The 15,186-nt window shown below is 49.0% G+C and overlaps 1 protein-coding gene across 1 annotated transcript in view; it reads right to left on the bottom strand.

Moving 5' to 3' along the window:
- COL13A1 (collagen type XIII alpha 1 chain) overlaps nucleotides 1-15,186 on the bottom strand; it is a 650,895-nt gene that overhangs the window by 231,987 nt on the left and 403,722 nt on the right. Inside the window, exons 29-30 of the mRNA XM_069242266.1 lie at nucleotides 12,622-12,666; nucleotides 12,172-12,222 (exon numbers count right to left, since the gene is read on the bottom strand). Coding sequence (XP_069098367.1) covers nucleotides 12,172-12,222; nucleotides 12,622-12,666 — 96 coding nt within the window. The remainder of the gene's footprint in view (nucleotides 1-12,171; nucleotides 12,223-12,621; nucleotides 12,667-15,186) is intronic.

The raw sequence follows: 15,186 nt of genomic DNA, 5'->3' as shown, positions 1-15,186 counted from the left end.
GCAAAGCCGCAGTGGCTTCTTAGAGTCAACGAACAAATAAAAAATCTGTGCTTATGGAATGTGAGTCCCTCTCACATGGGACTGAGGACGAAGATCCTCACAGGCCTCCTTATAAGGAGGGGAATGCTCCAGGAGCTAAAAGTAAAGGCAAAACTAACCAATTAGAGAACAGTGCGCAAAAGATTGTGATCTCTACTATTCATGATACAGATGACGAGTTTGATGATCCTAATTCGGACAATAGATCAGACGATCCAGACAATTCAGATTTCTGGATCAGTCTAGTTCCTAAAAAACAAAAGCTATCCATCTCCTCCAATTATCCTTTTGACTCCAAAAATGTTTTGGACTTAGAAGGTAATTCTAAACTGATACACCATCCCAACTCTACGGAGTGGCTTACCTAACAACATTACGGCCAAATTACATCTACCCTTGGATAAGCAAAGAAGAACGCAATTGAAGGCTGAATGTCCAAGGCCCTCCTTGCAACTCCATATTACCGTCACTCCTGCTATCAATCCTTCAATGCTGACATTCTTTACAATGTTTGGCAAAGATCCTCGCAAAGTGGTTGACAGGGCATGGTCTATGTGCCAGGACAAAATGCTGGACATTGCAGGTCCATTACTCTGTATTTTTTACATCAGGGAGACAGCCAGATTGGAAAGTGCGTCCATTTATCCGGAACAATTGACTTTAAGGACTAAAAGAGCTTTTTGTCTATTAACCAACTTGGCTATAACCCATAAAAGATGCAAAGGTTTGTTTATAAAATTAGACTCAGAACTGGCAAATCTGGCAACGATGGATCCTGGTGCCAAGGCTGATGGCCTGCTGTTTGGAAATTCTTTTATGAAGAAGCTAAGCAAATATGTGACAACCTTTGCTCCTTGGACAAAGCACAACAATCTCTAAAAAAGGTCTTTGTAAATCATGTTTTTGCCAGGGCTCGTACAGGAAGGAGTCACTTTACTGGCTGAACCCCAAGACCTCAAGGTTACAAAGGCTCCTTCACTTCTTCTTCTCCCAAAGAATTCCATCCTCAATTCTATCCCCAAAGATCAAGAGGCTTCAGAGGCCATGCTCAGCACTTCTGCAGGACTTCTTAACCCACAAGTAAGGGTTCCTTATAGCCATCTTTTTGTAGGAAGTTGTGTAAACATTTTTCCTCCACAAATGGAAATCCATCAGTTCGGATTCATGGGTTTTAAACACAGTTCAGGGCTATTCCATAGAACTTTATGACACAGCTTTTCAGACTTTTCTCCCTCCCCCTCTAAAGTTCTCAACTGAAATGACTTATCTGGTATCTCATGAAATCGACTCCCTCCTACAAATACATGCAATTTAACATACTTCCCCATATCCTTTAGACTTCTTAAATTCCATCTTTTTGGTACACAAGGAAAACAAAAAATGAGACCGGTCATAAATTTAAAATTCTTCAACCAATTCGTAGTATACCGTCATTTCAAAATGGAAACCATTCTATATCTCAGAGATGCTCTTCTACAAAATGACTGGATGGTTCATTTGGATTTACAAGACGCAAACCTCACTATTCCTATTCATCGTGATCACAGGAGGTTTAAGATTAATAATTTATCTGGAGGACATCTTGTTAATGGGACAGAATCTTCAATCTCTTCTCTCCCAAATGCAATACACTTGTTCCCTTCTAACAGATCTGGATTTTCTAATATACAAGGAAAAATCAAATCTTGTCCCTTCTCAGAACATAGAGGCCCTCATTACAAACCTGGCGGTTGGTGATAAAGCGGCGGTAATAACGCCAACAGGCCGGCAGTAAGAAAAATGGAATTTTGACCACGGCAGAAACCGCCAACACATACAGCCACTTTAACACTCCGACCGCCATGGTGGTACCAAGAAGCACCGCGGCGGTAACCGCCAACAGCCTGGCAGAAGACAATGTACCGCCCACACTATTATGCCACACCAATCCGCCAGCTTTTCTGGGGCGGTACCAATGCCACCAAAAGCACAGCGAAAACAGTACACAGAAGGGAAACGACTCACCTCTAGACACTCAAGGAAGAACCACAACGCCATGGAGCCCAAACTGCACATATTTCCAATGCTGGTCTACCTCCTCCTACACAAGGAACACGAACGGTGGCAAAGACGACCACGGTGAGTACCGCACCTAGCACACAAGGGGGGGGGAGGAAAAAGAGAGTGACACACATATGCAACATGCACCACCACCACCCTTACCACCATACACACAAACAGATGTAACAACATCCCACATACATCCCGTAACCCTCAGGAATAATGCAAGGACAAAAGGAATTGATTAAAGTGAGTGTAATATTAAAAATTCAGATAAATACGTCCTTAAAGCACTAAACAGTATGTACAATATATACAAATGGAGGGACAATGCCCACTACAAAATGTCCATGGCCCACAGAGCCATAACACATGGGCCAAGGCCACACTTGACCCCGGCCTCAATATGGAGAGAACACTGCACGGGCATCAGGTCGAAACCAAACGTGCACCTCAGGGGGACGGGGAATGGGGGGGAAGCTCAGCTGGAAGATGGTACAACGCCACTGTTCCTGGAGGGGGCTACATGCCCTCTGTGATGTCCTGGGGAGTGCACAGCTACAGTCTCTAAAGTGGGTGGTTTGCCCACTGCTTGGTCCTTGGTAGTGCAAGGCCACAGTCTCTCTAGTGGGTGGTTTGCCCACTGCTTGGTCCTGGGGGGTGCAAAGCCACAGTTTCTCAAGTGGGTGGTTTGCCCACTGCTTGGTCCTGGGGAGTGCAAAGCCACAGTATCTCTATTGGGTGGTTTGCCCACTGCTTGGTCCTGGGGAGTGCAAAGCCACAGTCTCTCTAGTGGGTGGTTTGTCCACTGCTTGGTCCTGGGGAGTGCAAAGCCACAGTCTCTTAAGTGGGTGGTTTGCCCACTGCTTGACCCTGGGGAGTGCAAAGCCACAGTCTCTCAAGTAGGTGGTTTGCCCACTGCTTGGTTCTGGGGTGTGCAAGGTCACAGTCTCTCTAGTGGGTGGTTTGCTCACTGCCTGATCCTGGGGAGTGCAAAACCACATTCTCTCAAGAGGGTGATTTGCCCACTGCTTGGTCCTGGGGAGTGCAAGACCACAGTCTCTCAATTGGATGGCTTCTCCACTGGTTCTGGAGGGGGCTTTGTGCCCAGTGTGCTTCATCCTGGCAAGGAGGGGGTGAGTGGATGCCTTCTTCCACTGGTTCTGGAGGGGGCCTTGCCCCAGGGTGCTTCATCCTGGCAAGGAGGGGGTGAGTGGATGCCTTCTTCCACTGGTTCTGGAGGGGGCCTGGTGCCCAGTGTGCTACATCCTGGCAAGAGGGGGTGCCTTCTTCCACTGGTTCTGGAGGGGGCCTTGTGCCCAGTGTGCTTTATCCTGGTAAGGAGGGGGTGAGTGGATGGCTTCTTCCACTGCTTCTGGAGGGGGCCTTGTGCCCTGTGATGGTGCAAGGTCACAGTCTCTCACCTGGGTGTCACACCTACAGGTGTTGCAGGGGTCAGGATGCACTACAGCCCATGTAGTCACGACTACACACTGCTTGCAGGCGGTGACGGCTGTTCAGTGGATGGCAGCTGCGGGGCTGGCGGTGGTGTTGTCAGTGGTGGGGGGAGGCTCCAGCCCTTCCCCTGCAGCCTTAGACAGCTACCCACTGGGGCTGCTGGCAGTGGTGCTTCTGGCGGTGCAAGTGGCGGTGCTGTCAGTGGTGGGGGGAGGCACCAGCCCTTCCCCTGCAGCCTCAGATGGCTGCCCACTGGGGCTGCTGGCAGTGCTGCTGCTGGCAGTGCAGGTGGCGGTGCTGGTGGCGGTGCAGGTGGCGGTGCTGTCAGTGGTAGGGGGAGGCACCAGCCCTTCCTCTGCAGCCTCGGACGGCTGAAGTGCCATGGCTGGTGTTGTTTGCCCAGATGCTGCTCCAGCCCCAGGCACCAGATCCATCCTGCCTGTGGCATCTGTTCCTTTTACATTGGCCTTGGCAGCTGTTGTCTCCTTCCTGCCCCTGGCAGATGGTGGTGCCTCCTTGCTTCTGCCAGCTGGTGTTCCCTTCCTGGGCTTGCTGGCTGGTGTTCCCTCCTTCCCCTTGCTGGATGGTGGTACCTCTATCCCCTTGCTGGCAGGTGGTGTATCCTTCCCCTTGCTGGCTGTTGGTGCCTCCTTCCCCTTGCTGGCTGGTGTCCCCTTCCTTCCCTTGCTAGCTGGCGGTCCCTTCTTGCCCATGGCAGGTGGTGAAGGCACACTGGCTGTGCTGTGGGTGCCTCCTTGGAGCCTCTCACACCTGCAGTAGCTGCAGAAACTACAGTGGCTGTGGACTGGCTGGCTGAGGTACTGGGCTGGTTTCTGCCCACCCTGGCCCAAAGGGAAGGATGGGGGAGGGGCAGGGAATAGGTCAAGGGTGGAGACAAAAAGCCTTTTAGGGACACTGGGGCCAGAAGATGGAGAAGGTTTGGGAGTGGAGGAAGAGGGAGTGGTTGTAGGAGGTGTCTGTCTGCTGTGTTTGGGTGCAGGTGATTGGGCTGGATGCTGTTGTGAGGTGGATGGCTGTTGGGTGTCTGAGTGCTTGCATGTGTGTACTTTGGGAGGAGGGGGCACAGACACAGTGGGAGGGGACAGAGGGGTCGTGTGCATGGATATGGGGTGGTGACTGCCAGTGAGAGGCGTGTTGTGATAGGCAGGCTGGTGACAGAGGTAGTGGATGAGGATGTAGTGCATGCAGGTGTGAGTGGAGATGCAACTGGGAGGGAGTTGGACGAGGAGGAGGAGGGGGACACAGTGGAGGCAGTGGATGTTGGTGTGTCTTTATCTGGATAGTGCTTGTGTGAGTGCCTGTGGGATGAAGTGTGGTACTTGTGTTTGCTTGAGCCACTTCTGTGTGTTGATTTGGGTGCATTCAGGTCTGAAGGTGTGCTTGGGATAGGCTCGGGTTGAGGGGAATGGGACTGGGTGAAGGAAGTTGGAGGGGGGAGGCTAGAGACAATGGCTGCCATCAGTGAGTTGGCCAGAGCCTGGAATGATCTCTGTTGGGCCACCACACCAGAGTGAATGCCTTCCAGGAATGCATTTGTTTGTTGAAAATGCCCTGCTAGACCCTGGATGGCAATCAGTAAGGATGACTACCCAACAGCGAGACATTTCAGGAGGTCAATAGACTCCTCACTGAGGGCAGCAGGGCTGAATGGGGCAGGACCTGAGGTGCCTGGGGCGAATGAGATGCTCACCCTCCTGGGTGAGCGGGCACGGGAAACTCGTTGAGGGGCTGCTGGGAACGCAGTGCTGGTACGGAAGTTGCGTCTGTACCTGTAGTTGGAGTAGACACAGAGGTGTCCGCCACTGCCAGGGAGCTTCCATTGGAGGAGGTGTCGCTGTCAGAACTGTCCCCTCCTGTGTCCGTCGTGGTGCTCCCCTCGCCCTCCATCCCACTGGTGCCCTCACTGTCAGTGGATTCGGCCTCCAGGCCCATGTGGGATGCAGCTCCCTCCGTCGCCGGTGCCTCTGCTCCTCTGCAAGATGATGCTAATGAACATAAGGACAGGGTGACAAAACAAAAAGGGGGGGAAGAGACAGAGGATACACTTGGTCAATGCCAGCAACAATACTACAGTTGGAGTACACAACTCACAGGGAACAGCCCTATGCACTTGGCCATGCACTACCAGTTACAATGCTAGTCACCAGGCCATGGGGTACAATGCCTAACGCCATTAGCTGCACACCTGAAACCCACAGGACCCTGCCCAGTAGTAGATGCCCACTAGCATTATTGGGGTCGGAGTGCATCTGAGCTTGCCTATCATGGAACCTACCCTGCCATGTTCACCCTGGCCTAGGGGCACCCACAGACCCACATCCCCCACCCAGGTAACACCTTAAAGTGTGCCTCTTCATGATTCTGAATCTGTCCTCACCCCCTTGTGGCTACTGTGATGCCTTCAAGCGCCCATCCAACTCTGGATAGGCCACCACCAGGATGTGGATGATCAGGGGGGTCAGGGTACGATGGGCACCCCTTCCTCGTTGGGAGGCCAGGCCCAGCTGGACCTCTGCTGTCATCCTTGCCCAGCGGCACTGGTCCTCCCACTGTTTGCGACAGTGGGTGCTCCGCCTGTCAAAGACCCCCAGGGTCCGCACCTCCTTGGCGATGGCACACCAAATACCCTTTTTCTGATGGGCGCTGACCTGACGAAAAAGATACATAAGAAAAGGTATTATTCATACCGTCCGGGCTGTTATACTCATGGTCCACCATATCCCCCATCCCCTTACGCACAGACATTGCCCACCAAACGTGCAGCACTCTGCCCAGGACCCCTCAGCCCCCCCACACAAGGCTTACACACACAGCACTCCATACATTCATGCCCCACGCATCGTGCTCACAGTGTACTCACCTGTTTGTCTGGAGGACCATAAAGTAAAGGGTACTGGAGTAGGACCCCATCCACTACTCTTTCAAACTCTGGTGCCTCCATCTGACAGGTGGATCCCTGTGCTACTCACCCAAGAAGGTCTGCCAGTTCATCATTGCAAGTTGCATGTTGCACAACCTGGCCTTGAGACAGCATGTGCCTTTTCTGCAAGGGGATGAGGCTGGAGATGGTTGTGTGGCAGCGGTGGAGCCTGTAAACAGTGAAGAAAAGGAGGCAGAGGAAGAGGATGTGGACAACAGAACTACTATAATTTAACAGTACGTCCAGTGACACACAGGTAAGACGCTGTAACTTCACCTTCCATTGCAGTTTTGTGTTGGACATTGTACATGGCAGCCTGTTTTCCAAAATCTATGGCCACTTACTGTACCCTTTGGCATCTCTATTTTCAGATATCTGTGCCCCATTCTGGCTCCTGGTGTGTTTACTGCTGCCCACTACAGGTCATTTCTAAGTATATATAACTGTACATTTGAATTGCAATGTTTACAGCTTGTTAAACTAATATATTTTTCAATCAATTGACAGTATCCCTCCTTGTTTTAGTTCTAAGGGTGTTTATTTCCGTGATAATAAGTGTATGGGGTAGTGTAATGGGATGGGTTGATGATGGAGGAATGTCCAGGATAGAGTCCAGTCTATTGGTATCACAGATGCATTGTCCAAGGGGGCGTAGGGAGTGGGGCAATGGCAGTTCAAAGTGGACAGGGTGACATGGTGGGACACAAGGGTGACATTCAGGGGAGTCTTATTTCCTGGCGGGGGTCTTGGCAATGTTCTCTGGCTTCTGCCTGGATCGTAGGGACCTTTTGCGTGGTGGTTCTCCTTCTGCACTGGGAGGGGCGCTGGTGACCTGTTGTTCCTGTGGCAGGGCCTCCTGCCTACTAGCATTGGCGGAGGTGGAGGGCTGTTCATCGGTGTGGCTAGTGTCAGGTGCCCGATGGTGTGCCACTACCTCCCTCATGGTGTGTGTTGGCCATGTCTGCCAGCACCCCTGCAATGGTGACCAGGGTGGTGTGGATGTCCCTCAGGTCTGCCCTGATCCCCAGGTACTGTACCTCCTGCAGCCGCTGGGTCTCCTGCAACTCGGCCAGTATCTGGCCCAGGGTCTCCTGGCAATGGTGGTGTGCTCCCAGGATGTTGGTAAGTGCCTTGTGGAGAGTCGGTTCCCTTGGCCTGTCCTCCCCCTGTCGCACAGCAGTCCTCCCAGCTTCCCTGTTGTCCTGTGCCTCTGTCCCCTGAACTGTGCACCCACTGCCACTGACCCCAGGTCCCTGATTGTCCTGTGTTTGTGGGGTTGCCTGGGGTCCCAGTAGTGGTGGACACACTGCTGATTGACCTGTTCTGGGGACAGAGGTATGGGCCCGCTGGGTGGGTGCTGTGGTGGTGTTTCCTGAGGTTAGAGGCTCTGTGGTGGTTTGGGACTGTGGCTGGGTCAGCGACTGTCCAGAGGTCCCTGATGGGCGAGGTTGGTCAACCAGATCCAGGTGTGCAGAGCTGCTGTCATCACTGTGGGCCTCTTCTGGGGGGTGGATGTTGCTGGAACCGCCTCTCTGGTGTGTGGGGGTCCTGTGGGGATGTAAGTGCAGTGTTATTATTTCTGCGTGTGACATCTTGTGCATGGGTATGTTGCCCTCTATGGTTGTTATTACCAAGGCAGCTTTGGCTTGTGTGAGCTGTGATTTTGTTGGCGTAGTGATTGTCACTAGTGTGCATGCTGTGGTGATGGGGGTCCATGCAGGTCTGTGATGGGGGTCCATGCATTGGTGTTGCATGCAGGGATTGATATTGGGATGGGTGGGTTGTGATGGTGAGGTATATGTGAGGTGGTGGAGTGAAGGGGTGAGAGTAGGGGTAGGAGTTTGTAATGGAATGCAGGTGGGGGGTGAAGTAGTAAAGATTTGACTTACCAGAGTCCAGTCCTCCTGCTACTCCTGCCAGGCCCTCAGGATATATGATCACAAAGACTTGCTCCTTCCATGTTGTTAGTTGTGGGGGAGGAGGCGGGGGTCCACCGCCAGTCCTCTGTACAGCTATCTTGTGTCTTGCAACCACGAACGCACCTTCCTCCGTAGGTGGTAACACCTCTTCCTGATGTTATCCCTTGTTCTGGGGTGCTGTCCAACAGCGTTGACCCTGTCCACGACTCTCCGCCATAGCTCCATCTTCCTAGCAATGGACATCTACTGCACCTGTGATCCGAATAGCTGTCGCTCTACCCGGATTATTTCCTCCACCATGACCCTTAGCTCCCCCTCAGAGAACCTGTGGTGTCTTTTTGATGTCATGGGTGTAGTGTGAGTGGTGTGTGTGAGGGTGTGTGGGGTGATGTGTTGGGTTGTGTGCTGTGAGGTGCGTGGATGGTGTATGGGTGATGGTGTTCTCTGGCTCTGATTCAGTAGGTGCTCCTGGCGTGTCTCTCCCTCAGTTGTCAATTTTCTTGAGTTGTAAGGGGTTGTGGGTAATGTGGGTGTGTGTTTTATAGTGGTGTGGGTGTGTGGGTGTGGTGTGTGTATGGGTGTCAGGTGTGTGTTATTTAAATTGTCCAATGTGGTGTTGTTTTGTTTGAGTGTGTGTATTTTGAGCACGGCGGTATGTACTGCCAATGGTTTACCACGGTTGAATTTCCACCATGGTGAATTGTGGGCCATAATGCTGTGGGCGTATTTCTGTTGGCATAACAGTGTGGGTTTTGGTACCCCCAGTTTATCACCGACCTTTGGGCTGGCGGACTTGTGTGTGTGTCTGTATAGTGGCGGATTTCTATGTGTGGGTCATAATATGCATAGCGGTATAACGCCGGAGTCGTAGGATGTTGGCAGCAGTCAGCATGGCGGTAATCAGCACTTACCACCAACGACATAATGAGGGCCAGAGTTTCTAGGGTTTCTTGTAAATTCCATAGAAGCAACTCTTCACTTACCCGAGTCAAAAGTGAAAGCTATAAAGTCAGAGATAATCCACTCTTTACGCCTTCCTACCATCTCCCTCAGATCTCTTGCAAGGATTGTAGGGATGCTTTCCTCGTCAATTCAAGCAATATTCCCAGGCCCTCTTCATTATCATGCTCTTCAGAGATTGAAAATTTGTCATCTTTGCAGGGGTCTTGCTTATTCAGATTCCATCCCCGTAGATCATGAATCCTGTATGAAAGTCCAATGGTAGCTAGATCATCTTGATGCTTTGAACGGCAGGACTTTATTTGCCTCATCCCCAGATCTTGTATTAGAATATGATGCAAGTCTGACCGGTTGGGGCGCAAGGTGTGGTAAAATATTGACTGGAGGTACATGGTCTCCACAGGAGTTTCCATTGTACATTAACTGCTTAGGGATGCTTGCAGGCTCCTTTGTGATAGAGTTTTACAAAAAACAAATCCCAGTGTTTCATTCTTCTTCGAATATACAGCTTGTTGGCAGTAAGGTACATCAATCACCTAAAGGGTACTAAGTCAAAAGCTTTAGCGGAGCTAGCAAAAAGCTTCTGGGAGTTTTGTCTATGACAAAATATATCTGTTCAGGCAGAATACCTACTTTCTCTCTCTGGTTTTGGCTGCTTCTATTATTTGTTGCATTTTGCTAATGTTTAATACTTATTCATGAGTCTTCTCGCACAAGAAAAGATGGCTGCTTGCAGTCAAGTTAAGAATATCTTAGGAGTCCTTCATATTGAATGGTTCGTCATGTGGATTTTATTCTGTTCCCATTGGCTGTGTTTCTACCCTGGCCTTTTGGGATTTGTAGTTTTCTCTCGACTGTGGTTGCTATTGAAAATAAAGCAAGGAAGGTTAAGCGTAATACTCGCTTCCGTGTCTTTAATAAAATTTTGACTTTCTTCATAATTTACTAGGAAAATCTACATTACCTCTTACTGACCTGTCTGTTCTATGCTTCTCAGCTGTCTCTCATTCGTATTATCACTTGTTCTCACATTTGTCTCACCTTTTCTTTCAGTGGCTCATACTGCCTCTCCCATGTTTCAACTTCTTTGTTGCTCTCTAGCGCTCCCCATTGGTCTGATTTTCATTTATAATCACATGCTCATGAACAACCAGAGGCAACAAAATAACTTGTTGCCTGAGCCCTCCTAACCAGCAAAATAAATACATTATTATGTAGGTTTGTTACTTTCTGCTTCGATCCTTAGAGTGCATTGGAAGCGTGTTCCCAAGCCACGAACAGTGCCATAATCAGGTTTCAGGACAGCAACATTATGTTTCATTGTAGCGTGCATTCTACTTCTGAGCACAGTTACCTTTTTAAAGATGCAGTCAAATGTAATTGGTCACCGTGGGCTACAAAAAGTAAATGTGGCTCACGAGAGTCCTTGCTTAATTCTTGATTCTTCCACTTCCTTTAGGACATCTGAGGCCAGTGGTCAGAAAGGCAGTGCCAGGGGTAACAGGAGGCAAGCCAGAGAATTAGCTGCGACCTCCTGCTGGCCCCTAAATGAGCTCCAGGGGTACAGGTTTTTTGGCATGCTTTCAAAAAGAGACCTTTACTTGCCTTGAATAAGAGGTGTAATCCATGAATGCATTAGCAACAGATTCTAAACACAAGGTATTCCTTCGCGAGCAGAACAAATACAAGTATTGGCAAAGCCAGTACACCTGACTTGCCTGTAATAACTACTGTAAACACATAGTAGATCCATTGATTCTTGTATCTGAAATTGTGAAGTAGAAAGTGACTGTGCCTCTGCTTCATTAATATTATAGGCCCTCATTCCGACTCTGGCGGGCGGCGGTAGCCGCCCGCCAAGCGGGAACCGGCATTTGGCTGCCATGCAGCCAAAATACCACTTCCCGCATTCGGACATTCCCACTGGGCCGGCCGGCGCTAACCAAGTTAGCGCCGGCCCAGCGGGAATGGGGGCCGCAACACAGGAGCCGGCTCCGAATGGAGCCGGCGGTGTTGCAGCGATGCGACGGGTGCAGTTGCACCCGTTGCGCTTTTCACTGTCTGCTAGGCAGACAGTGAAAAGCATCATGGGGCCCTGTTAGGGGGCCCCTGCACTGCCCATGCCAGTGGCATGGGCAGTGCAGGGGCCCCCAGGGGCCCCAAGACACCCATTCCCGCCAGCCTCTTCCTGGCGGTGACAACCGCCAGAAACAGGCTGGCGGGGAGGGGGTCAGAATCCCCATGGCAGCGCTGCTTGCAGCGCTGCCCTGGCGGATTCGCCCAGCCGGGGGAAAACCGGCGGGAAACCGCCGGTCCCGGTTTTCTGACCGCAGCTTTACCGCTGCGGTCAGAATGGGCATGGAAGCACCGCCAGCCTGTTGGCGGTGCTTCCGTCATTCGCGACCCTGGCGGTCAAAGACCGCCAGGGTCAGAATGACCCCCATAATTTCTCCACCTGAGGCATGAATGTCATTAGTGCTGGCGTATACCAGCTAAAGCTTTGGCTTGGATGGGACTCCATTCAGCAGGTATTTGAATAGACTCAGGGCGATGAAATGAAATAATGAGGCTGATCAAAACCCATCGGTTTCAAACTTATTTTAATTATAATGAATATTTAGGGAAGTAGGAGTCTGAAGTAGACTCTCAATTATGTAGAGCAAACAAAATAGTAAGATAACATACCGCACAGCTAGCTGGACCAGCCTTTTAAGAGTAGCACAGTAGAGTGTAATTGATTCAAGTAGGTAATGTTGGGGAGTATGCATATACAAAAGTGCCTGAAGTCGCAGGCTTACAATCAGAATTTCTTACCGCAGGTCCTGATGCTCCATCTGCCCCTGGTTTTCCAGCTGGTCCTACCACCTAAGGACATTATATATAGAGAAGAAAAACTATTGAAAAAAAATCAAACTAGAGTTTTAAATTGTATGTTAATGCAGACCACTAACAGTACTTCATAATTTCATGCATATGTATCACTTTATTCCGGTTATTGGTTTTACTTCAGCCGTGCAGGATTAACGTCTACTTTTTGTCAAGGGTTAAGTGTGCTGCTGCATTCTGTATTTCTTTTCTGAACAATGCTACATTTCAACCTGCAGCCTACACCTATTAAAATCAATAAATAAAAAAGAATAACAAGTCCCATAAGACAATTCACACAACAGTGCTCTCATACAATTATTTAAATATTAGTGACACGGGAGAGCTCAAAAGATTTGCACCTGAAAACAAGCAGACATATGCTGACTCTTTACGTACCGACTCCCCTGGGCTTCCTTTCTCTCCAGGTTCTCCCTTGTCTCCCTACAAAGAGAACAACATAATTACATGAAGACTCACTCCTAGCTTCATATTTCACTACTTAATGAACTTAATAAATGCTTCAACTATGTTCATTCTAAATGTATGCCAAGACATCTTTTGTATGTGTTGCTGCCTTAATTAAGTACTTTATCGGATCGAGAATGTATGAGCATTGCTGCCAAGGTTTCAGATTGGTTATGTGTGACATTTTCATGGTTTCAGTGTACTTATGAGTGACATTCAATGATCAAATGTGTGCCATCTTTGAGAGACACTTTCTGGCGAACAAAATCAGGCAATGAAATCCATGGAAATAGATAGATGTCAGAATTTACACCGAATTGAGCAATAAGAAACTCTAAGAAGATCTTGAAACTGCTCCAAAGCACCTGAAATTCAAGAACACTAACCCAGTGTCATGTGGCAAGAGCAGTAACCCAGTAAGCTATCAACATAAAATACAGTTCTTTTTTATGCTGGTGGAGTACTCAACTACCTTATGGGGAGCCAAAACTGCCACTAGAAGAAACTCTGATCTCTCTCCAGTAGTAACATCAATCATCAGTTATCTTTGATATTTTTATTATTGCCTGAAAATAGATGGACACATAAGTAGCAGGTGCTTTTAAACTCATATGTTGTTTCTGAGCACAGCACCCCAACTCCAGCTCAGCACTAGGTGGGACTAAACTACAAGCAACAAAAGGATGTCTATGACAAAAGCAATAACCCAAAGAGCTATCCACATATAATAAAGATCGGTGATATGCATGCAGGTACATTAACCCTCTGTGCTACTTTATGGTAAGTCATATCTGCCACTAAGCAAAAGTGGGAACATTAATCATCAGAGTTTTCTTTGACCTAAAAACTCATTCAGCCAGGAGCTAATGCCTGCCTACACTGCTTTATTTGTAAAATTAGAAGTGCCAGTGCCCAAAGTGCTGCCCAGACACCGAAAGTTGGAGCTATAAATAGAAGAGCACAAATAGCAAGTGTGCGCAGTCCCAATCTCACTTCAGGCCTCTTCAATTCACAGCGAGGTACTTCCTGCTTTGTTATTTCACTCTTATACGTGTCTGCTTTTTCTGCTGCCGATGCATTTTCTGTATTTCTCTTCCTCCGTTTTCTCGTTTTGTTTGTTTTTCACTACATTGGTCTAGGGAAATGTGATGTGGAGAAATAAGTGCCGGCCCCAAAGATCAGTGACCCCCCACTGGCAACCACCGGATCAAATTAAGCACTGCCTGCCTCGGGCTGTTGCTGCAACAGTCTGTGGGCTCCACACACTCACAGCTGCTCAGGTCAGTTGCTGATGGCGATAGGAGTGGGAGCTGCCAGTTCAGAGTGAAAACAGACTGGCACAGAGATGATGCTCCTGTCTCAATCTGCATTACTGTAGAAGTTGCAATGAGAGCACGTGTCCGCACACTGGCAAGCTCAGAGCCAGCATGTGTTGCCAGGCGGCAGCAACCATTAATTGACTTGCCCTAGTCCCTGATAATCAATTAATATATGATGAATTGACACAGAGTCTGTCCAGGATCTGTTCCACGTGGGGCCAGACCAACTATGCCGAGAGCCTCCAGCGCGGATCTCAGCTGCTAATAAATCAATAATTACTGAGTCAGCTGAGCAGAGCACTTCCCATCCCGCCGCGGAACCAGTCTGAAAAGAGCAGTGAGCTACAGACTCAGTCAGACTGTAAACTAATTTGCATTTTCAAGAAGGTAATGTATTAAACACAGACTTAAGTGAGCCACAACCGTGAAAAGTCTCCAGCAGCCAGTCCGATCATGCAGCATAACTGTCACCTGCTTAAGTGATTCAAGTTCCTGTTTCTTGGCAAATGGACACACTGTTGTTGCAGTCATGTGACTCCATGCCACATGAATGCCGCCACTGCGAATGCTGCAACCAGCGAGCGCAGCTGAGCCCCCTATTTGTTCTGCTCGCGAAGGAATACCTTGTGTGGCAGATATGTCAACTTTTAATTCAACACCAGGGCACCACTGCATTGTGCAGTGGGGTGCAGTCATTCACACACTCACTGCCAGCACAGCACAAGGTCTGTGCTGCTTGATCAGTGAGTGCTATTTCTGTATAGCGGTGTCACAGTGGCCTCGCTGCAAGGAGGCGCTATAAATGCATGACTTCGCATTTTAGTGCAGTGATGCGGACCACCACACTAAAATGCGGAAATCTAACCCCAGATGCGTGGTACTTGGCAGGGCTATTTTGAGTGCAACAAGACACCATTTCTATTCCGATAAACTGAAAAATCAGTCCCAATATGCCATTTGATAGATGCAAGGGTAGATTTCTTGCTGATGCTTCATGTTCACATAAAAATGAGGGACAATTCATTTTACTTAGAGGTCCAGGGCTGAAAGGCAGAACCCGCGTAAATTGTTATTAACCTACAATATATGTTTCTGTTTCAATTTGGGAATGTTGAATTATTGTGTTTTTAAATTTATATAACTCATTTTATTTTTCTACAGCACAAACATGTTACTG

Source organism: Pleurodeles waltl, chromosome 6, assembly GCF_031143425.1.
Source record: "Pleurodeles waltl isolate 20211129_DDA chromosome 6, aPleWal1.hap1.20221129, whole genome shotgun sequence".
NCBI lineage: Eukaryota > Metazoa > Chordata > Amphibia > Caudata > Salamandridae > Pleurodeles > Pleurodeles waltl.
Note: the sequence above shows the minus strand (reverse complement) of the source record. Positions and strands in the feature narration are given on the sequence as shown.